This window comes from Lepisosteus platostomus, chromosome 19, assembly GCF_059453375.1.
Source record: "Lepisosteus platostomus isolate fLepPlt1 chromosome 19, fLepPlt1.hap1, whole genome shotgun sequence".
NCBI classification, from domain to species: Eukaryota; Metazoa; Chordata; class Actinopteri; order Semionotiformes; family Lepisosteidae; genus Lepisosteus; species Lepisosteus platostomus.
In genome coordinates, this window is record NC_142629.1 from 15,607,632 (window position 1) to 15,631,752 (window position 24,121).

General features: G+C 41.8%; 1 protein-coding gene across 1 annotated transcript in view; it reads left to right on the forward strand.

Annotated features, from left to right (window-relative positions):
- Positions 1–296: 296 nt before the first annotated feature.
- rab26 (RAB26, member RAS oncogene family) overlaps positions 297–24,121 on the forward strand; it is a 144,647-nt gene continuing 120,822 nt past the window's right edge. Inside the window, exons 1-2 of the mRNA XM_088613148.1 lie at positions 297–967; positions 6,861–6,971. Coding sequence (XP_088469274.1) covers positions 782–967; positions 6,861–6,971 — 297 coding nt within the window. The 5' untranslated portion in view covers positions 297–781. The remainder of the gene's footprint in view (positions 968–6,860; positions 6,972–24,121) is intronic.

The following is a 24,121-nucleotide window of genomic DNA, read 5'->3' on the forward strand; positions in this document are numbered from 1 at the left end:
TGATTTTAGCAGGTACTGTACCTCGGCCGCGTGCTTAGCGAGTTTGCAGGTCGGCTGTCTCAGGACTGCTGCTGCCGGCGTACAGAGCTAAGTGGAAGCCGGAGTTTTAAGAAAAGAACTTTGAGGAAAGCTCCATATACTTTATATGCCGAATTTCTGAAGCGCAAAAAAAAAAACGAAAGCCCAAATAAAAAAATATATTTCTGCGCCTTTAATTTCCAGCGTTACAAGTGGACTCTTCGCAGTTTTCCAGCTAGCGGTCTCATGCTGCAAGGTGTAGCTTTTGTTTTGCATTGAAGCTATCGCCTGCCGCCGTCCCCTTATTAGAAATGTTATTTCAGTATTGGCTGCCCTGCGCCCAACCTGCGCGGCGATTGGAAGACATTTTTTGCTCCAAGAGCCAGGCAAGCTGTCAATAGCACGCCAACCCAACCTACTCATTATCAACTGGGAGAGAAGAGAGAGAACCGATAGGGACGGTGTTGTGAGGCGTAAAGAAAGTGGAGGGCTCTCGGAAAACAAAATGAATAAACCCCTGACAGTCATGATACTGACATACAGGTGAAAATCAAATGCAAAACTCATCCGTCTGAGTCGGACATTTAAAACTAAGAAGTACCTGCCAAGGAGAAAAGGCTGATTCCGTACTTAGTTGCATTGTTGTTACATTTTTTCCTGCCGAAGGTACCGTACGGTCTGGGAGGAGGAGGTGGTGGGAGGGGGGGGGGTTACTAGTACAAAAACTGCAAGCATTAATCTTGTTTGCCTGGCTGAAAAAAACATGTCCAGGAAAAGGGCCGTAAAAAGCAAGACTAGCACCGCCGCCCCAACAGCCGCCCTGCATAGCAAAGAGAACGGGAACGCTGGAAAGGGTACCGCTGGATCGGACGCTCCCCAAAACGGCGTGGTGTATCCTAGCAGACCTTCTTTGAGCAACAGCAGCGAGTTTTATGATATTGCCTTTAAGGTGAGCCCTTTATATTGTATGTTACACCGTACGGATACTGCTGTTTGTAAACAAAGCGTTGTTGCGCTCTAAGCAAACAGTAACAAGTGTTGCGCTTTCCGGCAAGTAAAGTTACTAGACAGTTTTTTTCCCCCCTATTGAGGATATAGGGCACAACGGATAAAGACTTCCGTTTAAACACTGTTCTGATGTACTGTACGTCAGATACACGATTGCGGGTGCAGCCAACTGGACACGTTGTTTGTAATGCACGAATAAAATGTGCTCTGCACGTTTTAAGCGTAATGCACTTGCATTTGAAAAGTCTTCTGATTCACGTGAATTTGATTCGGTTGTTTTTATTAAAGCGGTCTCATGATTAATAATATTTCGGTGTAGTGATAATAGTAGAAAACTCGGTATTCCGCTTGAACTCTTCGCGTGATTCTTTTTAATTATAAATGCCCTTAAATTATTCATTTGCACTCTGATATTATGGATATACTGCATTCAAGCGGGTAGAATTAGTTTATATAAATAGCAGCAGACACGTACAAAGGTGCGAGTCTGTATCGAAACACAGTATCAGTACAGCCGGATCTGGCACCGCTGTGCAAATAATCTGATGGTCTCAAGCAGCAAGCACATGTAGCGCAGAAACAATGGCAGTATGAATCAAGTGAAAAGAGATTACCGGCACGGTGTGGAAACTAGTGAACTAAAAATACTCGTGCATTTGTCGAATAAAGTTGATCGCCCAGTGTGTATGAGAAATACCTGCGTACTGTCGGTGCAGCTCATGACGAACTGGTCGGAATATTCCGCTGTCGCCGGGTAACGTCATTGGAACAGGCTGTGCGCCTGCAGCGGTCTGTCCTGTGCGTTTCTGTCAGGTTTTGCCAGGTGAGAGGCAGCAGTACCGTGGCCAGTACTTGATGTGTACAGTATGTGAAGCAATTTCCACGTCTGAAGGTTCAACATGAGTGTCGTCCTGTTCTTCCACAGTATGATTTAATTATACCCATTTCACTTGTCTGTGTCCGTTTATACACTATTTCCTGCACATAACGATGTCAAGCGCTTCCTGCCCTGTTTAACCTCAGGAGAACGTCGTGCAGGATGTCGATAAGAGGTTTCAACGCAACGTGCTTGTTTGATTCACCAGTCTAAACAGCCTCTAAATGGTTATGTAAAAGGAGCTGTGGCCAGATGTTTACGTTGTGATGAAAGAATCTTTAATCTAATGGTATCTAATAATGATTCAATTTACAATAGTGCGATTTATCCTGAATGATGATAAAAGACAGTTTTGTCTTCTATGCTCTTCTGGTCTTCTATAACAGATTTACAGTTATAATGGTCATTTTGAATTTTAGCTATCAATCTATTCGTTATGGGGGGTTTAGTTATTGATAAGCTTTCTTGAACTAGAAACACTAGGAGCTGGTTTTGATCGTTCGGTTGCTTAATCAAGAAACAAAACTCTCGATTAAGCTGTAGCACATTTGTAATGCCCTCAACCTTTACTGAACAGAAGTTCAGTAACAGAAGAGCAGTAATACTTGGCAACCTGACAGACGGCAACATTTTATCATGGCTTGTGTTTGACCCGGTCAAAACTTTTGTACAGTTTGTTTGTTTTGAAGACCTGGAAACCATCGTCAGTGTCAACCAGGAGGACGTCTTCAAAATGAACAGGTAAACGTGACTCGGACAAGTGCCAACTACTTGGAACTGCATCTTAAACCAGCAATAGGAAGCACTTCTTCACCCAGCACTGAGGGATTGTAGAACACCCTCTTTTAGGTACGTCAGTTTCATACAAGAAACGGTTAGATGAGATTCTTGGATCAGAATAACTACTAACTAGCAACCGGACATGTTGCTCTGAATGGCCTCCTGTCGTTTGTAACCTTTCTTATGTAACACTGTATGTAAACGCCAGCTTTATCTGCAAAGTGCCAGTAGCTGGACCGAAAGCTGCGGTTTCTCTACAGGGGTGTTGGCATAGCACTACGGCGCGACCTGCCCTTTGCGGTCTGTGGCTGCCAGTGCACGTGTCGAGGACTGGTCAGCGCTGGTTCCATGCTGGAGACATGGTGTTCGAAGCTTTTTTTTCCCAAGACGCCTGCGGGCGTTCTGCACTGCTTTCCGTGGTTTGCCAGGGTTTAATGTTGTCGGCCCTCTTGACAGTGTGAATTGTCTGCTCTGTTGGCTATGGTTAGCCAAGACGCCCTGAACAGTTGGCTTTTTGGCTTGTTTTGGAATTAGAAACCTGTGAGGAGCTGGCAGCAGATTACTCAGGGCCTAAGAAATTTCCTGCTGCCTTCTAACATGGTATCATTGCCCAACCTCTTCTTGTTTTCTCTTTGATGGAGTGAAAAGGCTCCTCCATTCCCCTTTTGCGGTATATGAGCCCTAATCTGTCATGTTCCTGTTTGCGAGCACTTATGAAAATGTTTATTTTATTTTTCGGGGAGATCTGTTTGCTTTAGCCTTTAAAAGTGCTTGGTCGCTATAACCTTTCATCTGTGTTTAAACAAAAAAAAAAAGCCCTAAAAACTACCATTTTTAGATCGCCGTTACCCCTTTGTGTGATTCCAAAACACAAACTGACTTGGATGATGAAGTTGTGCAATGATGTTGTTTTCCTAGGGCAGAGAAAGAATGCAGATACCTTGGCAAGGGAACGGTTTAGATCTTTGTAAATCATGAGATTTACGAGGTTCAATTTTTGGGGTGCTATCTGTGTGGAGTTTGTCTTTCCATGTTTGCTTGAGTTTCCTCTGGGTGCAACTGTTGCCTCCCACTGTCCAAAGATGTGCTGGTAGGTTAATTGGCTCCTGGGAAAGCCCTGGTGTGAGTGTGTGTCTGTGTGTACCCGGCGGTGAACTGGTGTCCTGTCCAGGGTGTGTCTGGCCTTGCGCCTGTTGCTTGTCAATTTGCTCCACTGCCCCCGTGACCTTGAATTGGATGAAGTGTTGAGAGAATGTACGGGTGGACCCCTTGACAGAGATCCCGGTCGATTCAGGAATTGGGAATCATGTCAGTGGCCTGTCGTGACTGGGTTTCTCCAGGTGGTGGCGCACAACTGGAGAAGCATCACTGAGGTTGAGGGGGCAGGGGCACAGCGTCTTTCAGCAGCACCCAGCTGGTTGCTTGTCCTCCGCCTGATGAGGACCAAGCCCCTGTACAGGCTCTGACAAAATTCTGGAGGAAGGAGTGCCCAGGCCACCCTCTGGGAGAGTGAGGATCAACAAGTCGGTTTAAAAACTGGGGAGGATAGGAAAAAAAGTCCTGCTTAAAGTCTTGAATTTGAGTGCAGCACTGAGGTGCCCTTAGTTTTTTAAGCTGCTGCTTGCCAAATGACCATAAAAGGGCTGAGTGGCCTCCTTTAGCTTTTTTTGTTTACTGGAAGAGGACGGCAGATCAACAGTTTTCTTGTGACTTATAAGCTGCAGGCGTGCTCTGAGGGAATTGCTGCAGTGATGTCCCCCACCTCTAAAATCTAGCCAGTGTACAACTCTGTGGCGGCAGTAGACTGGTCGTTGGGAGCAGCAGAGTCACCCTTGGTCTAGCGAGTGGTGCTATGCATGCTGGGAGCCCGCGAGAGATCGGGATCGAATCCCAACAAGCAGAGCTGCTCTCGCCACTCAGGCTCCTACTTCAGCTGATTCTTGGAAGTTGGAAGTTTGACAATATACCGAGGTCAATTTGCTTGGTAGGACAGATGATGGTAAAATAAGAAGTAAAGTTATCGCTCTTCCGTTTTGTCAGGAGAATTTGGACGAGAGCTGCCTCGAGCAAACGGATCAAAATGTCACTCCCTGGGAACTGGATTTGTTTTCCTGGGACGGTTTGAAAGAATTGGATCTCCTAAACGTGGCGTAAAGACGTCCTATGAGGAAACCTGCCATCTGTCTCCGTCTTGAAAAGGATTGACTACGGTAGCCGACACAATCGCTTCGAAAGAAGATGAGGTGGCAGATCTTGTCCATTGTGGGTGTACAGATCAAACTGCCAGATCTTTTGTGTGTGCTGTTTCTCAAGCATCACTCAAAAGCTCCTTGATGTCAGTTTTGCAACACTAAGCTTTTTGCTGTGAGGCAAGCAAGTCAGGTAGAATGGCCTACTTTAGATTCTGTTTACCTTTTACTCTTACAATTTGTCACTCGTAATGCTATTTATAAAACGTACTGCAAGAACTGAGAATATCCAGGTCTTACTTAATTCATTACACATACGTCATAGATTTCAACAAAGAATTAACACTTAATATGCCTGTACCCGACTTTGACTTTTGCCATGAATTATATTAAATCTCCTTTTTTTTACCTGTAACAACTTTAAAATACCCTGGTAGTTTAAGGAGACAAATCTTCGATTATTTCAACGTACTTCAATTTTGAATTCACATTTAACTTGGTATATTCTATTGAGAAATGCAGTTATGAAATCCGTCTCAGTTAACTGACTTGTAAAAAAGTAAATACCATACATCCTTGTACTCCTGTTTTATTGCAGCGGTTGGAATTACAGCTAGTTGAAATCTTCCTTGTTAATCTGTGTCAAATTTAACTTTCATTCAGTCTACCAACACACCTTCCCCATAAAGAAATAACCTGAAGTTGAACTGTTTCAGATCTCAGCTGTGGTTTAGAGGCACAACATATCACTGATTGTCAAGTCACTTCGGTCCATTATCAGCCAAAATGAATCTCAAGTGATTTCTGCCAAGTGCCAGCTATTCCAAGACTCTTCTGTGTAGCTGAGCTTCTTGCCCTGCTTGTACCCATAATCTGGTCCTTCCTTGGTCGATACCCAGAATTCCAGGATTACCCAGAACCCTCGGGTGAGGACGAGGGCCAAGAACGACTTGTGAACCAAGAGCTTGTTCTGAAAGTCGAGCTCTTGCTTCACCTCTCCTGGGCATCTCTACAGCACCACCACTCAGGTCTGCCCGTCATTGTCACAACACCCCGCGGTGCTTGAGCCCCCTTCTCAAGGGGCGCCCCCTCCACTTTCACCTGGAGAGATCGAGCCGATTGTTTTTAAGGAGAGGCCCGTGACCCCAGATTTGGAGGCGCTGTCTCTCGTCCTGGCTGCTGAGGCAAAATATTTGAGCACGACGGACAGACGAGGCAAGAATGACGACAAAGTCCCTAAACATGGTGAAGCCGTCTCGGGTTGTTCAGTGATTCCGATTTTAAAGATCCAGGAAGAACATCTTATCCGGGTCCCTCAGGATCAGACTGGTACTGAATCAGAATTTGCCCAACCATTGGAAGTCTGTGTCATCGCAAGTGAGACTTACTACTCTCTTGACAAGGCGAATGAATGGAACCCAGGATTGATCTTTTGGTAAAAAAAACAACATGATGTGGTTTTTTTTAACTTCTTCAAATCATGCACTGTCTCCAAACAGCAGGGATACCAGCTCCAAGCCCGCAGACCAGATGCTCTCTATGTTACTAAATTGACTAAATTCAACCGGGACTCAATTAAAGAAACTATCACTTGTGATGTGCTTTTCCTTTGTCTGCCCAGCAAGCAGGAGGAAACCGATCACGTCTAGAGCAAAGTCCTGAAAGTGCAAATGTCCTTGTTTTTCCAAGTTTGTTATAGCAGAATATGAGAATTCTGTTGTGTTTGTAAAATTGAATGACATGGGAATTACCCTGCTGGTGATTCCAATGGCTGTTTCATTTCTAAAGTGTGTTTGAATATCTCACTAGCCATTGCCTCTCTATACAAAGGCATGCATTGCAAGTATGCATTTGCAAACTGTCCCTCCTCAGGTAAAAATGGATTCATATCTCTGTGGTCTGCCGGGTCATTTCAGTACACATGAGAGTGAGCAGTGCGCCATGCATGTTCAGTCAGTCAGTAAAGTTCTGGTTCTTCTCGTCTCTAGGTGATGTTAGTTGGGGACTCTGGTGTTGGAAAGACGTGCTTGCTGGTCCGTTTTAAAGATGGCGCCTTTCTGGCGGGGAGCTTCATTTCGACTGTGGGCATCGACTTCAGGGTAAGTGACACTCTCATCACAACATTTGTATCATTGCCAGGAGGCCCGATTTCGGATTCTCCTCTCTCCAGCGGTTCTTCCTGGGGGGAAGGGGGCTCAGGAGGTGAGCCTGGAGTGGCAGCGCCTGATGAATTTGCCTTTAAATCGAATGCCTCTCTACAGGGGATTCAAAAACTCACAGGAAGGAACAGGGCAGAACCCCACAAACTTTTGGTGATGTAAATGCTGCATCTGACAAACTGGCTACCAAGTGACAAGACACACTAGTATTCCACTTAATAAAAGTAGAAGAATGGAGGGTATAGCACACTAGGGACACACACGTCCTACACATCCTATGGATAGACAACAATATGCTTTCAGTACTTTCTTCTCCACTGCAACCTATTTCAGCATAGGTTTGAACTGGCCGTGTTCCAGAGAACACACTGAAACAGACACAAACTTTGTCTTCTTGTTATGCTCTGCATTGAGCCATTTTGAAGGGGCCTTATAATCTGAGTATAGAAATGGTCTCACTCTGATATTATTGTGAAAATTTCCAGACGTGATAATTTTATACGCTTATACAAAGATTTCAACGTATGACACAACGGCGGTTTCTGACAGTGGTTAACTCCGACTTTTATCCTTCCGTTTATCCAACTGTTTCATCCAGTTCAGGGATGCAGGGGAGTCAGAGCCTATCTTGGCAAGCATTGGAATCAAGGCAGGATACACCCTGGGTGAGATGCCAGTCCATTCCAGGACACGCACATACATAGACGTGCGCAAACACTCACGCCAAGGCCAGTTACCAGGAACCAGCCAAGGACCCTGGTGCTGCTTGGGAGCAATGACTCCCCTCTCTGCATTCCAATTATTCCGAAATCTCAAAACAAATGCCTTAAAAGAGTACGTTTAGAACGAACCCGGATCAAATTCAACCTCTCCCTTTTGTAGTACAGTACTTTAGCTTCCAACATTTTAGGAACAAGCTGCTTTCCACTTTTTGTTTTTGGATATGTCCCATTGTGGTGGTTGTAGCAACCCTCCTTGTGCGTACTGCACTGTGTTCAGGCCAAAACGTGATCTCTTGGTCAGTCCGTTTAAGAAGATTGATTTATTTTTAGCAACGGCTTGAGTTAACGAATTTACTGTTAACAAGTCTATAAAAATGCTAAGACAATCTCTGTTGGATTGTTCATTAATTCAAATTTAAATGTGCTGGTTGCTCTGCTCGTCTGACTCCCTCAGGATCAGACTGCTACCAAATCAGAATCTGCAAGACCACTGGAAGTCTGTATTGTAGCAAGTGAGAAGGATGTGTTATAGCACATGGATACTTGCTCTGTGATTATAAAGCTGATGGGACAGTGATCCCTCTCCTGTACATCTCGACTGATTCCAGTTACCTGTTTTGTGTCAAAGAGGTTGGCTGCATTGACATTACTGGAGTGGATTCACAGGCTCCTTTCCTGGAATAATACCTCATTTTCTGCTTTTGTTGGAGATACACGCAGACATTTTAAACATACACACCTCTGTGAAACCACGTTTGTCACAGCTCATGAGGGGACAACTGTCGGCAAGAGGGAAACAGACTTGTACACATTGTAGAGTAAAATCCTTCAGACTTTCTGGTTTGATAAAAAGAGACAGTCAAGGTATTGAAAAACTGTCTTCCTATATGTATATAAGGATACTAATATTGTGTATACTGTAGATATACCTTATACTGTGTCAAAAAATCAAGTTGAACTTCTTACAACATAATTTAACTTTTCACCACATGATTGCAGGCAGGCAGTTAAGAATCGTGACGACACACAAAAAAGATGCAAAGCCATTTGAAGGACAGATTTTTATTGTCTACACATGAGCATTGAAACAATTTCAGTGTATTTTATATTAAAATATGTCCTTAGAAGGACCATTCATTTGTACACCGTCGGGCAGATGTTAAAATATTCTTCAAGTATCTTGCTCACTGTAATGCCTCAGTGCTTTAACCTTGTGGAGTTCGTTCTAGTATTCAGTCCAAATTGTTAGCTGGTTTTATGTAGTCAACCATATCAGTAACATGTAGGGGCAGCTGTGATCTTTAGAGTTTGCTGCTATTAAACACTTTCTTTGCATGTCTGGGGATTGTTTTGAAAAATTATGCTCTTTACAGTGGGACTAACTAGCGTGCTCATTTAGTCTAGTCTGGATATTCTGAAAAAATGCTCCACCGGGTTGCTTTTTCGTTGAAAGGCAGAGATCCAAGTGTACAGTAAGTGAAATATTAGTTTGATCTGTAAATTCAGATGCTGCAATCTGACTCATTTGGATGACTCGGTTAACTGTTTGAAATAGCCTCTGTTGAGCCTCTGACTAGTGCCCTTGTCCCATATGCTCCTAAGATAGCATTTTGGGCTGTTGTGATTCTTGCCCGGAATAAGTGGCTTTCTGATGAAGGGCAAATGATTTCCTACAGACCTCTAAACACACTGCAGTGTGCCTTGCTTTTCTAACCTGAAAGACGCATAAATAGAGCTAAAAACTGAGGGAGACCTCAAAGCCGACGGTTGTTGAGAATAAAGTGAGAGAATGACAGCTCAGGATATTTTGAGTGGTAGATGTACTCTATTGACATGCCTTTTCAGCCTTTGTATGTGGAGTTTCTGGTATCTAAGTAGTGTTTCAGTCCCTTCTGTTACATGAAAAGTGTTTGAACCTCTTAATGAATTCCCCACAGTATTTTCCATAAACCTCCTTTTGATTGCACAGAACAAGTACGTTTACATCCTGCAGGTGCTAATAAACCTCAACATCTCTTGAATAATAAGAGTAGTTTTCAATTTCACATTTTTAAAGATGTGGCATCAACATGCTGGTGATTTTCATTGACACCTTTGTATACAGGGGAGCATGGTGTATAGGCAGATAGCTCCTGGGTCCTGGATTCACTTCTGGCCTGGAGAACCTTCTGTGTGGATTTTGCATGTTCACACCATGTTCATGTGGGTTTTCTCCAAGCCTTCCTCCTCCAGCTTCTGAAGACAAACTGGAGGGATTAATTGGGGTTTCTTAATTGTCTTTGTGTCTCGGCATATGTGTGTCCTGCTTGCAGTGATCTGGCGTCCCATCCGTGGGTGTAGCCTCATCTTGTGCCATACAGTACAGTTCCAGGAATTGGAGGCCCTGTGATTTCTGGCCATGCGACAAAATATGTACAGGTTGAAATGCATTTTAGATCCCACAACCTCACTTTCATAAAATTAACCAAAATGACCTGTGTGGTCCAGACTGCAGCCAGCAGAACCTGTTCTGAAAGCTGGTACTGGGAACAACAGCAGTGACTAGACTGCTCGTGAAGGCTGTGTATATGGTGCAGTTGTATTTGGAGCCTGGTGAGTAAGATTCTGCTGTTGAAAGAAAGGGCCAGGCTGTGAAATCTAGAAAGTGTCCGTCAGTCAAATCCTGTTTCCAGGGAGCTGCCTTTGAGGTTGAGCGAGACTCCATTAGTAGGTGATGGTCCGAATGCAGTATAGCCACCATAGCCACAATGTAGCCACTCCCCGCTGTGAGCGCATTTATAGGAAGAACTATTCTGATTCTATCAGGGTTCAGGACGGGAAAGCAATTTGCCACAAATGGGATTTGAAAGTCTTCTAGCTCATCCACTTCAAAGGAGTGTTTTCTTCATTTTCCCTTTGTTCGGCAGTAGCAGTTGTTCATTAAAACAGTTTGAGGACCTGAATAGCAATATAATCACGTGCTGTGCTCATGAGAGAGAAGCACCGCACTCCTATATATAGAGAATTATGTATGAAATTAAAGATGGAATATATGTGTCTTTTTCTTTTTGCACTGTTCTCATTGAAACACTCAAATTTGGCAGGTCTAGGCTTAAGTCCTTATGCATCTGCAGCTTTTAAAATGAAAAGCTAATAGCTCGTAATAAAGTGCTATAAGGCCAGTCCACTTCCACGATTTATAGTAGTGCAATATATTTCTTATAAATACTGTATATGTCTAATTAAAAATGACCCTTTTTGAGAATATCTAATACCATCAGATCTTAGCTGGCAGCAATTCAGCACGGACTGCCTTGAAAAGTCCATTTCCAAAGACATCTGGAAAAGAGGGAGAGAATTTTGTCTTTCAGAGAAAGAAGGATAGGGAAGAATTCAGAAGAAAAATTGGATCCCTCAAACTATGTTGCACGCATTTTCTTGCGTTTAAGGGTCGCTTTGAAACCCTGAGTTTCCATGCATCTGATGCAAAGATCTCTCTAAACCTTGCAGAGTCCTCTCTTTGTAGTGTTTAATCCACTACCTTAGAAAGGCACAGGATTGAGCACCCTTCTATTATCAGTTTCCTCTCAATTGAATTTAATTTGAAGAAATATGTTACACTAAAGGGGGAGTGGGCAAATGTTGACCTTTTTGGAGCTCAGGGGTTTCAGATTCCTTAATTGCAGAATTGAACACATAATTTAATTGAGCAAATATTTGCCAGAGGTGGGGCATCCATTGTACTTGCAGGGGTAAGAGAAGATCGCCAAATTAAAAAAATTACCCTTTTTGTGAACATCTAATACTGTCAGGTTTTAGCTGGCAGCAAATTTACTACAGACTGCCTTGAGAAGTCCATGTCCAAAGACAGTTTGAAAGCGCGAGAGAATTCGTCTTTCAGAGAGGGAAAAAGTCAGAAAAAATTAGGACCCGTCCAACTAAGTTGCCTAGTGAAAGGGCAGCAGCACTCTCTCACTTAAAATCGAAGTATTTCCACGTTTGTGTTCTGTTTGCTTAGCTATGTCAAGTTCTATTTCACGTGAGGGTAAAATGTGGGCTGTGGAGATGAGATCTATCTGTAAATCTTTGACCCAAAAGGAGTCAAAAAAAGAAATGATAAAAAAGTACTGATTTTTAGAAACTGGGGAACTTGCAGCTAACTTGCAGAGATCGTGGTGACATGAAATCAGAATTCAAGTAGGATCATACCGTACTGATCCCCAGAAATAGCCTTGTAGTTGTACCACACCATACTAAAGGTGGCCTGGCCTGTATGGGCTATTTTATTGCTTTAATGTGTTTTCAAATAAAGCTTTTGCATCAGTCTCAATATTCATAAAGTCTTGTGAATTCCACACAGTATGGCCAGGATCATTTTCAAAGTGCCAGGTCTCACAAAACGTTGTCTACTCTTTTGTAAAACCATGCACTTTAAATGGTAAGAGAAGTCATTGCTGAATGTAATTCAGTGGGCTCCTTTATAGACCAGTAAAAATGTTAAAATCGAGGTGTTAAATCAGATACAAGCAAGCAATGGCCCATGTAAAATCTGACCTCCTTCTATAATCTTCTTCATTCCTACTTTTATTTTTATAGCCTCACTTCCTAACAAGTCTCTCTTGAGGAAACGGATAAAGATCTGATTGATCCCTACTCTTTATAACCTAGTTGTACAATCCATGGCCTGACTACTTTGATTGAATATGCCCCAGAACTTCAAACGAAAGTGGCATTTATTTTTTAATTTTGTATAATCTGGAAGATTGACCTCCTTCCCTGGAAGGTTTGTACTGTATTTTTGTATCTTTTACTGGCATTCCCAGTGTAAAAATAACAGTTTTATTGATATTCGACGACTAGACTCAAAACTGGGTGCGTTGTCTTCGTGTAAACTCCTGACTACGACCTGCATCTTTTAATCACAGAAGTAAAATGTAATGATAACGAGTAAAAACATCTAACGAAGAAACAGGGGACATGTTTCATGTTAAATTAAATGTGATATAGATCTACCCGAAGAGACTCTTTGAATCTCTGCTGTTGATAATTAAGTTGTAGATTGGATAGAATAAGCTGGAGCTCAAAATCCATCTGAGGTGATTTATTAGCCACAATGATATCTTAATTTATGCTGACTAAACAGGTCATTTTTTTATTAGATTTCATGGAATTCCCCCCATTTGTGTGTAATGGGTTTCAAAGGAATTATCACAACATGAACATTCAAACACTTTTAAATAGGGTGCTAATCAGATTTAGTTCTAGCACTTAAACATTTTATTAGACCCACAGAGAGTGGTTCTTATTAAATTTCAGTCTCCAACTGCTTCTGTCGAAGCTGAATTCTTGTTCTGTTTCTTATGATTAACTTTTAACAAATGTATGCTGGACTGCCAATTTAAAAGAAGGATGCTTTGTGAGCTGAAAAATAACGGGATGCGTGTCTAGCTTAATTGGCGTCTGTAAATTATGCGGGTGTCCTGCATTGAATTGGTGTAACTGGTGGTCTTGTCCCTCCTTGAGCATAAACTCCCCAGGACAGGAGCTGGAATGTCATGACCTTTAACAGGAATTAACGACTTGATGGTTATTTATAGGTATATCTTTAACGGTCCTTGTACATCTTTAGCCATCATCAAGAAACTGGACTAAGTTCTTTATAAGCAGAACAGTTTTAAACTGAATACTCTCTTCAAAGATTCAACTTTCCAATTTTCATAATTTTTTGTGATTTTATGTTCTTTTCCAAACTCATTTTTGAGAATGAATCTGACTTGATCCTTGTGCAGCTCTCACTTTTTAACTGAGTTATAGTATTCACCAGAATAAGATCAGGCAGCCAGTTGAGTCACATAATCGAATTTTGGATATCTCCTGCAGTGTGCTTAATTGCTTCATTTCAGACTTTAAGGATCAGCCAGTTCAACGTGTTAACAAGATCTATTTTGAAGTGGGTCTTCTAACTCAGTCGAATCTAATTGCTTCAGCTCGGAGCCACTCTGATATTGTCGACAGCTGAGCGACCTTTGTGCTTATTAAAGAAATGTTACTGTACTTGTCTGATCTGAACATACCTTGCCATCTGTTTGTTTTTTTTTAATTTGACGTATACGGTGATGTGCAGTATAAACCTTCTTTGAAAGACTGGATCTGTGCCAGCCAGCTAGCAGCACAATGCTATAAACCAACACATGACCAACTTTGGTTACAAAATAGTTTCTTAAAATAGGAGCATAGGAAAGCAGACTTGAGAACACACCAAACAGCTACTGTGGGTACTCTTCTGTCATTCTCTCAATCACTCAAATGCTTTTGAAATTACACATTTGGGCTTGCTTGAGACTGACTGACTGACTGACTGACTGACTGACTGACTGACTGACTGACTGTGTTTTAGCACAAATGGCATAGCTCAAGAATACTTAAGAAAAAATCAAATTTCAGAGAAGAAGAGCTAAACGGCGACCTGCTATCTGCTCAGCTGCTTGGAAAAAAAAAAACACTGCTCCCCTATGCATTTCCAAACAGAACATATTTAAGAATGAAATAGTGAAGTTGCAACTGCTTATTTTAACATTTTGACCTAATAAGAAGGCTAACAAAACGTGGTATTGAGCCACGTTAAATACTGTTCAGACACTCTCCTGTCACAAGGGATTTAATAATACACCTGACCGTTTGGTGGATATATACAGTATTATTCCTCTCAGCATCGAGGGAAGGTATTTAAATATTTCTATTAATTGGCTTCACAGAAATGACAATGGTTGAGACACCCTGTATCCATGTGGATGCTGCCTTGGCGAAAGATGTTAGAAAAAGGCTGGTCTTGGCATGGGAGACCGTAAGGAAGGCAGGGATGACAGACTGTTAAGCCCATCTTGCTTATATGGCTGTCAGTTGCCTGATGACCCCTGAACCCCATTTTTGTGGACACCCCTATGATGTCGCAGCCACAACCTGACCTTTCAGCTACCTTCTGAGTACTAATTGCCCTGCGTGCAACAAGTAATAAGTCTTGAAATGGATTGCACTTAAATGCCATTTTTGCCCTGTGGTTTGGGCGTTTAGGCTTTGGTTGATCCACTTTTTTTCATTTGCAAAAAGAACCATTTGTCCTCCTTAACCAGCAACATGCAGCCATTTTCCTGTTACATCGGCAATCGGATGTGCAAGAATTTACGACTTCCAAACATTCCCCCCCCTCTTTCATTTTCCCTGTGTTTGAATAAATGCAGTTTTATGTTCATCAGCTGTGGTATTGAAAGGGCATGGAAGCATCAGGTGCTGTGTGGTACCAGTACAAGCAGCAATGACCAATAAGCGATCAGGCCAGCTGATTAGAGGAAATGGCTGCATGTCTAAAGAGAATTCAAGTCACCAGGAATTAAACAGCTGCGATAACAGACTACAGCAAATCATAATTTTGAAAATGTATTTGCAGCACTTTTAATGCTCTTTAGTTTGGTTAGAATATACCCCAGATTTAACGACCCGTCTGCTGTTTCTGTGCTGTGAATAGATAATACATAATAAATAATAAAATAATAAGAGAGTGATAAAGCACTTTGTTTAGTCATCTTCTATTATGACGTCGGACGTATGAGAGGATGGTTGCTGGTTGGTAAGACAGCATTCCCAAGGTCATCTTTTCTTCCAGTGACCAACTCGGACTTTTCACTTTTTTGGGTCCATTTGATTAAAACAAAATTGCTAGTAACAATCAAAAGATGCTAAATGACATTTGTAGTGTAGAAATATACACAAGAAGATTGGTTTTAAGGACTTGAGCTTTGCCTCTCAGTCATAGAAGCTTAGGTAATAATCTCAGTCATCTTTTGACATGCCAGCATCCTGAAGTTAGAACTTTGCTGGAGAAGGGGGTTGTTGTCGTTTGTAACCCGGCTTGGATTGAAGCCATTTCAGGCTATTGATGAATTGGACTTAATTGCTAATGTTGCCTTTGAGATGTCCCAAACTCTGCAGTAGCTACTGTGTCACAGGCTGAACAGCTGTGATGGAGCTGAGATCTGCCTTTTGTTCTGGAAATGAAATGCTGTCCAGAATGCTTTCATTTATGCCTGATGACAGCCGTCATACATCGATTTGCAAGTGTAGTAATTTTTTTGCTAGCACTCACTCTTGAGGGGTCTTTTATGCGGACTTCTGAATCATCCTGTACATTTTAAGTACCTTGTGTTGAGGGACATGAGTAGTTTGAAGTTTATCTTCCTATGCGCTCTTTTGATGTCATATGATTTCCCAGGTTAACAGTTAACTGTGCACGATATTGTTCATAGTTAGGGCTGTTTACTATTAGTTCTTGGGCACTGGGTTTGAGTTTTGACAAGGAAGCCTTCTTGATGTACTTTACTTATGTCCCCTCTGTGGGTTTATCTTCTAACATTTTTATTAAGATATGACCGTATATGACTAGATTCCCATCTCCAGGAAGCTGCCTGAAAATATGCCTCCCTGTTATGTCCTGCTTTTGCTAGAAAAGCTGTAAACGTGAGGAAGGTGTGTGTGTATGTGTGTATGCTGCCTGAGAAATCAACTTTGGCAACAGTACTTGCTCAATAAATATCTTGTTTTCACAGAGCAGGCTGTTTGAATTATCAGAAAAGCATAGTCTTTCACAGAATTCAGACAGAATCTCAAGCCTACTTTTGGTTCCAATGCATTAATACTAGGTGGCAAATTCACTCTCTTTCGGTGTGTCTGCCAAAGTCGCAGTGCCAAGCACTGGAATACTTATTATTTATTTTTTTTGTTCATGGAAGTATTTTCAACGCAATTGATCTAGAAAATTTAATAAAAAATGTAAAGGGTAATTGTTTATGTGAACTGCATTTTGGCTTGATACTGTGAGGCAGATTGTTCATTAAAAACATTTCCGTGACGTGAAATAGGAAAGATTTCTCTGTTCAGAAATGTGCAGGGATCCTAATTTAATTTGTCAGACTAGACATCATCCAGGAGCCAAGCTGCTCCTGTAAAGTTTTTCCATGGTCTGTTTAAAAATGAGCATTTTCAGAAATACTAAGGCATTAATAGTCCATGATAAACCAAGCACAGACTTAAGCCCCCACACCCTGTGTCTTTGACTTTTGACCTGTAATTTATTTTATCCTTTGATCTATGATTTTTATCTTTACAGCCACATTCCCTTTAAGCCAAAACTGTTCATTCCTCTCCATAAAATGTTTGAAAAAAGGACACATTAATAAAGGTCAAAAATATAAATTTTATCATAGCACGTAATCAAAGTGGAGGACAATCTCTTGTTTTTTCTTCTTGTTATTCTAACGGCTGAGAGAAATTATTTTCTGAAAAGTAGACCAAATAAAATAGGGAGCCCAGTCAAATGATTATGATGTTATGTATAAATGTTATTATTTTTTCATTTAAAACATTTCTTATTGGAATATGCCTACAGACTTGGAGGATTGTCCCAGTTGAGGGTCAGCCTTGGTGTTGGAATTAAAAGCCTAGAAAGAACATATTTTCTTCATTTTATTTTTCTGCCCTTTGTGCCATACAGTAGAACAAAAAGATAAAAAGCAGCTTTTGCTTCTCTTTGAAGTGCTCTTTCCATTTTGTGCTTGAAGATACGGGATTTAGTTTAATGGTTCTCGTGTGTGCCTTAATGATGCTTTGGGAATAGTTATGTAAATTGTACTTTGGTTATGTTAATATCCATTATCAGTAGGTTTTCTTCCCAAAAAATGAAAAATAAGGTCATGCAGTATTTTTCTTTTTATTTTTGTCTTAAAATTTTGAGTAAACTTCATTCTTTTTCCCAGTTTGGATTTTCCACATGTTAATTGCCATGCACACTCTCCTCTGAAACGTCCACTCCGGGATGTTTTTCAGTCCCAGTACAGTAACCATGGATCTCAGGAGTGATAAAGATCTGTCAGACAGTTCTGAAAACTCACAGCGTCCCCAAACAGCAGGCCAGCGATATCCTTTACCAATTCCGGCTTGTCCAACTCATACCACTCCCAATGTCGGCATGACGCTTGGGGACTTGAGTCATTCGGTGACTTTCTCTAGCTCTGACTTCAACTTGTGATGAACTGTAAGGCTCAGCCTACATTCTGACTACCCAAAAAATGCCTCATCCTTGTGATAGAGTCCACTATGTATTAGCATTAACTTGATTGGCTCTGGCTAGTCCATCTGTTAGCTTTCGTTTCAACATGGATATCAGTTTCTAAGCAACTTAATTTCTAAGAAAAAAGATGTGTCTGGTGCACAGGTGTCCTGGTGTTGGTTTTTCTTAAAATTCCCATGTTACAAAAAGGACATTGCAATTTGGTGTCAGTTAACTCCTAATTTTAAAAGTACGGCGTGTAGAGACAGGATAAAGGAAATTAAACTCTTTAGCCTTGAGTGCTGGAGGCTATGATGGGTTTGGTAGAAGTGTTCACAATCCAGAAAGGTATCGACAGAGTGAAAACGGAGGTCAAATTCAGGGCTATCAATGGAAGTAAAACCTGAGGACACAAGGGGACACTTAAGAAGTGAAGAAGAGTTGTGGGGGTCTGAAACTGCCCGGCCGCGTTGTTCAAGCCAATTCTCTGGAACCCTTCAAGAAATGGTTTGACTAAAGACCAGGACAAATATGTTAATATGGACTGGTCTTGGATTTTGTGCAGTGACCAGCAACACACAAGAAAGCACTCATATGGGTTTCTGGCTCTGGCAACAGAAGACCTAGCTTCTAATAATTAATCATTTTGAAGAATTCTCTGAAAAGTCAGCTGAAATTGAAACATCTGCGTGGCACAGTAATATAGTACGCTGTGTTCCTTTGCTTGTCCCAAATGTTAACAAATGAAAATTCATCAAGTATGGTGTTCCATTTTCTTCCCTTTCAAAAGTGTTGAATGCTGTATTCACATTTAGCATGTTCCCAAGAAATTGGAGCAGCATCCAGTATCTGTTTAAATCAGCAGTGAGACTTGTTTAAAAACCAACCTTTCTCAGTGTGTATATACAGTAAGCGGTGCTTGCATTCTGACTAGATTTTAGTTGTTAAAAAGACTTTTGGTTCTGCAAGATCAGCCAGACTCCCAGAGTTCTGGGCTTGTAAATATATTTTCCATTGTCACAAATCTTTCAGTACAGTTAACACTCCAAATGGAAGTGTAGGGCTTTTTTCAATGTGCCCTCAGGACAGAGTAAAAAATGAAAGCAGAAAGTGAATTTGTTTTCAATAAGCCTTTGAGTTGCTCCCACTGGGAGACGGTAACATACGCCAAACTTACTCTTTCAGTCACTTGTGTTTTCCACAGTTCCTCTTATTAGATTGATAGCGATCTGAGGCTTGTTAAGATGGCTTGTCTTGGGAGGATTAAGAACAATTTGGAAGTACAGTTTAGAGAGACAGCAGTAATTGTTTTGTGCTCACCAGCATGCCACTGTTTGCCAATACCACTGTCTGTGCCTGCTGTGTGTTGTTCCAGCAATCACTTGACTTTGTTCAGAGTTATTCCTGGGGGAGCCCGAGATGGAGCTGTCTCCTAGCTGCGATTTTCCTCGTTCTGACACTCAGATAAACAGTCAATAAAATGAACCTCCAGGCTATTGGTGAGATTATGGCCTTCTCACCTCATACTGTACCTGCGTACGTTTGTGATAGGAGGGAGGTCATTCTGTAATTGAAAGTACTAAAATTAACACTGCAACTGAAGTTCAAAACTTCATTTCTCTGATAGAAAGAAAAATTGCTATGAGGCAATTTGCTAGATTTTAGATGTGTGGAGTTGCAATTAAGACTCTAGGCAATGGTCAGAAGTCATACTACGGTTCAGTTTCTGTTTAACCAAGTTAGATCCCATAGATTAGGTCATATCTTTGTAAAGGAATACCATTAACCTTTAATGATCCTGTGTCCCATCCAGGGGCAGGTACATACAGCATTTTGAGATTGCTGAGTGCTCAATGATGTACAAGCTGAGGAGACTTAAAATCATGAGTCACTAAGGCTAGTGACTGTAAATCTTTGTCCAATTAAGAGGTGGCAAAAGTCTCTGGAGCTGTTAAAGTAGATCTTTATCCATTATCTTTTGAATCAGTTCAATCCTTACTTCTAGCTGTGATTAATAAAGGTTTTATAAACCTAAACATTCCCAAGACGTGATATCTAGAATTACCACCTGTGCCTGGTCAGTGCTGGGATGGCAGACCTCCAAGGAAGACCAGCTGGCTGCTATAATTGGCACCAGTAGACCAGTAGGTGGTGCACTTGAGTAGGGACACTGGAGTGTAGGAGGGGGTGTGCTTCAGATGGGACCCTTGTTCACTTTTCTACCTTTTCTGTTATCTCTCGGCCCATCATGGCTGCCATGTGTCTTCCCGATGGCTGCTGAACTTAAGCAGTGTGTGAAGTGCTCTCTGAAGCCCTTTCAGATGCAAAGCACTGTTCAAATCTAAGGAATTTGTGATTTGACCCCACCCCGTGACGGCTGGGGTATGGTCATATCCACTTGGGGTGATCCCACGATGTGATCCGTTCTGCATTTTAATGTGGTATATTTGTGTCAATTCTGAGCGAGGGCCAGCTCGTCGTCTCCAGAATCGCTCGTGCAGGCGGATTTTTGCTATGCAGAAGATAACTTTGAAAGTGAGCACGTAGCAGGGGGCACGTCATGCTGTGTATTGAAGTTATAAAGAGGCAATCAAAGCAGACACTGCTGCCTACTTTGCGGTACCTCAATTATACGTCTTGTTATCCTCAATAACTGTCAGGGCTGTGTGTCACGTTGGTTTTTTCCTCTGTAATAGGCACAGCACACAAGCTCTGGTATATTTTAACAGAATATAACATTTTTAGGGGTTAGGGTTAGGGATTCCCCCCCCCACCCAGCAACGTGTGCCTCATCTTCCTCTAATAAAACCCGGCCTTGTCGCGTGCCATAGGAGTCCGTCGGAGAAATGGATGTTAATACTCTTCCTTCTGCCTGCCCTGGCGTTCGTCGCTATGGCAACCCCATTGCCACATTCCGTTCACGGCAGCTGCGCGCATTACACTGAACAAAGCAGCAGGCTTGCCTTGCATATGCTGCGTCTCTCGGTCTTTGTGCTTTTAATGTTGAGCTAATGTTTGGTTCTGGCTGTTTCGAGGACGAAGAGCAATTTAACAGCAGAAGAGAGAATTCCTGTTAGAACTGCGTTAGAATGTCAATGAGCGTTGCGTGTTAACTTGAACGATTTTGCCAAGTTCTCCCTCCCTTAATTCCCACATGTGCTTTGTAGTATGGAACAGTGAATTATACCTTTTTAAAAAAACTCCTATGATAATGCCCAACATGTAAATTCATCGTCCTAGGGAGGAAGCTCCAATTTGGCAACACATGCCCTTGTGCTACAGAGGACACTCAGTATTCATTAAACATTTTGTGACATATTAAATTTTGGCAATCTTTTTGGAAGTGAAAATAACCTACTGTAAAAAAACATCAACGGTGTCTTAATGACATGCACTGGGGCACGCACGCATAAAATTGTTTGAGCATTCTGTTCTTTTTAGGATAAAAGGCACATGCAAGGTAGTGGTAAATATTTTAAGACAGTTGAAAATGCAGAAATGTATTTTGAGAAGGAGAGGTTTGATGCCATGTCTTTACAGTTGACAGGCAGGTCTACTGTACAATTCTGAATGGGGTTTGATGCATGTGGTGGCAAAGCAGCTCATTCCAGCACTGAAAGTTTGATTTGGAACAATTATGCTTTCTTTTGTATGGTTGACTGGCACCGAGATGAAAAGAACACTTTCCATAGGCGCGATATTAAAATGCAGGAGTGACTTCAGCGTCAGAAACGCTGTAATTACCTCTCCATACTCAAGCAGGGCACTCAGTTTTACAATGAGTATGAGAGTGTGCTGTGACTGAGCTCTGTGAGAGCGGTCAGTCGGACCCAGCAAATATCCTTCCTCTTGGATAAGGAAGAGCAGTGATCTCCTTTTTCACTCTTTGGGACAACGAATGTGGCAGTCCATGGCTATTCACAATTACACACATGGTGGGGCTTACTGACAGCTCAGGACTCAGAGTTTCAGAAACACAGATGTGCCGTTATTAATTGCTTTTTCCTCACTAGCCTTCAGTACATCAACACAAGCAACAGGAGCTATAGTCCACAACAAATTATCTTAATGACCCAGCATGGCTTCTTGTGTATATATTCTTTATATGGATATATAGTTTGCTGTTTTACTCTGAGTTATAAAACAAGGATGTACTGTAAGACTTGTCTGTGACTGATAATTTTGGTTTTATATATGCAGAAGGGAGAATCCTAAGTCTCTTCAGAAGGCTCTGCCCTCTTCGCTGGTGCGAAACGACGAGAGCGAATTAATATTCATTCCCATAATTCATAGTGAGGGCATGCTCTGGTAACGCTCCATAAACCTGAAGTGTTCCTCGCAAGATGTATATGGAGACTGCAATAATAAACACACAACTCGCATAAATACTCATTAAGGGGTATACCAAACAAAAATTCCGAAATAAAATAAGCACTCTTCTGTCTGTAGATCATGAACTTCATTTATACATTAACAATTTGTTTTTGTCACCAGTAAGGATTTTGGGCTCAACATTTGTTGTTTATTCTTCAGTTGGCAAAGTACAGTTTAAATGGCAAAAAGATGTAGTTAAGAGGTTCTCAGCTTGCAGAAAGGTGAGGGGTAATTGTAAAGACTTAAAGAGAAAGATTAAAGAGATGATAGAAGATCAAAGAACAGCTGAGCTGATGTGGCAAAAGAAAAAACAACTCTGCAATTAACACATCACCACGGAACAGAAGCCCGACAGATGTGTTTGTCTTGGATTCCCTGGGGAAGCTGCATTTGTTTGATGACATCATGGTTTGATGGGTGCAGATGGATCTCTCCATCTTTTTTTATCCCACACACAGTCGCAGGGGAGCTGGAGCCTATCCTGGCAAGCAATGGGAGGAAGCCCTGGTACTCCCTGGATGGGACCCCAGTCCAGAGTGCCAGATATTTCGTGATTATGTGACAGGTGGACTCTGGGCAAGGCAGGACATTTTGGAGTGAAAGCAGCACAGTTGTTGCCAGAGAGCAAGACCATCAAAATGTGCACTGCCAAATTTTACCTACAGGTACCTAGCAGTCATCAGTAGTACAGGTTTTGAGGTGAAAGGAGGAAATACTAACTGAATATGAAGGTACTTGATTAATTCCACAGCCCTCTGGGTTACTGGACCTCTCGACTCACCGTCTCTGTAACCCAGAAACTAGCTTGCAAGCCAAGGTGATATCAGAGCTCCCAACAAAGACATCTCCTGTTTGAGCTGTACTTGGAAACCACAAAGGCCAGCTTTAATAGGTTGATTCTACGCCTGATTTGAACTTCTGGAAACACACAAGGTGACACAGGGTTCAAAAGCGATCAAAGACCACTCTTGCATGCATCGGTATAAACTAAGAGATGCAAAATGTGTTTTTTAATATTACATTACCTTCAAAGGTTCTGTGAACACACTGCCGCTAATAAGCCAGTACAATCAAGTATGTTCCTCTTGTGTTTCTTCCACCTGGTGCGGGCCTTTCAGAAGCCTGGCAAAGATCTGTCGCTTTCTGTCAAACTGTGCCCTGGAGATCTGGAGAGGAATGTGATGGCCATATGTCAGGTGCATCCTCAATACCCGGGAGCATTCATTTGCTGGGAAGCAAGATGGTGCAGCACGCTCCTGCAGCTTCAGCCGATGTGTGCTCAGTGAAGCTGTTGATTAGGTGTTGATGATTCCGGTGCACACTTGGTGCTGATATCCCTCCTCTTAATTCCGTAAAATTGGGATGTCGTCGCAGCATTGCAAATTTAATTTGACAACACCTACAATTTTCCTTTCAAACTGCGTGCATTAATGCATCAACAATTTGTTTGTTCTATATAGACAGAATCTTAAGAAATAACAGCTACTTTGGACATTTTAAGGGAAGCATAGCTTTTCTTTGCATACTAGGGTTCTTGGATATTAAATCATTACGAGAAGACTTAAGTGAGCCTGATTATACTGTAGATGAGTCCCATTATCTGTGGATGCTATGTAAACACCTCTTTGACACAGCTGGATTGTCACAGCTGAATGGATGAAGATAATGCCTGTCCACATGGCTCCAACATTTACAAAGTAGATTGTTGTTTGAAATGAAAAATTGGTGCTGTTGACCTAAACCTATTGAGTGCTTTACAGTATGTTGTTGTTATTGCATGAGAGAACACTGGAACAAAGGCGATGAACCACCTGCTTGAAGTATTCTTTAGCTTGTCGACTTTTTGATAATTCGTTTTTTTTTTTCTAATTCACTATCGGATAGCTACAGTATATGGTCTTCTTGAAAAAAGTGAC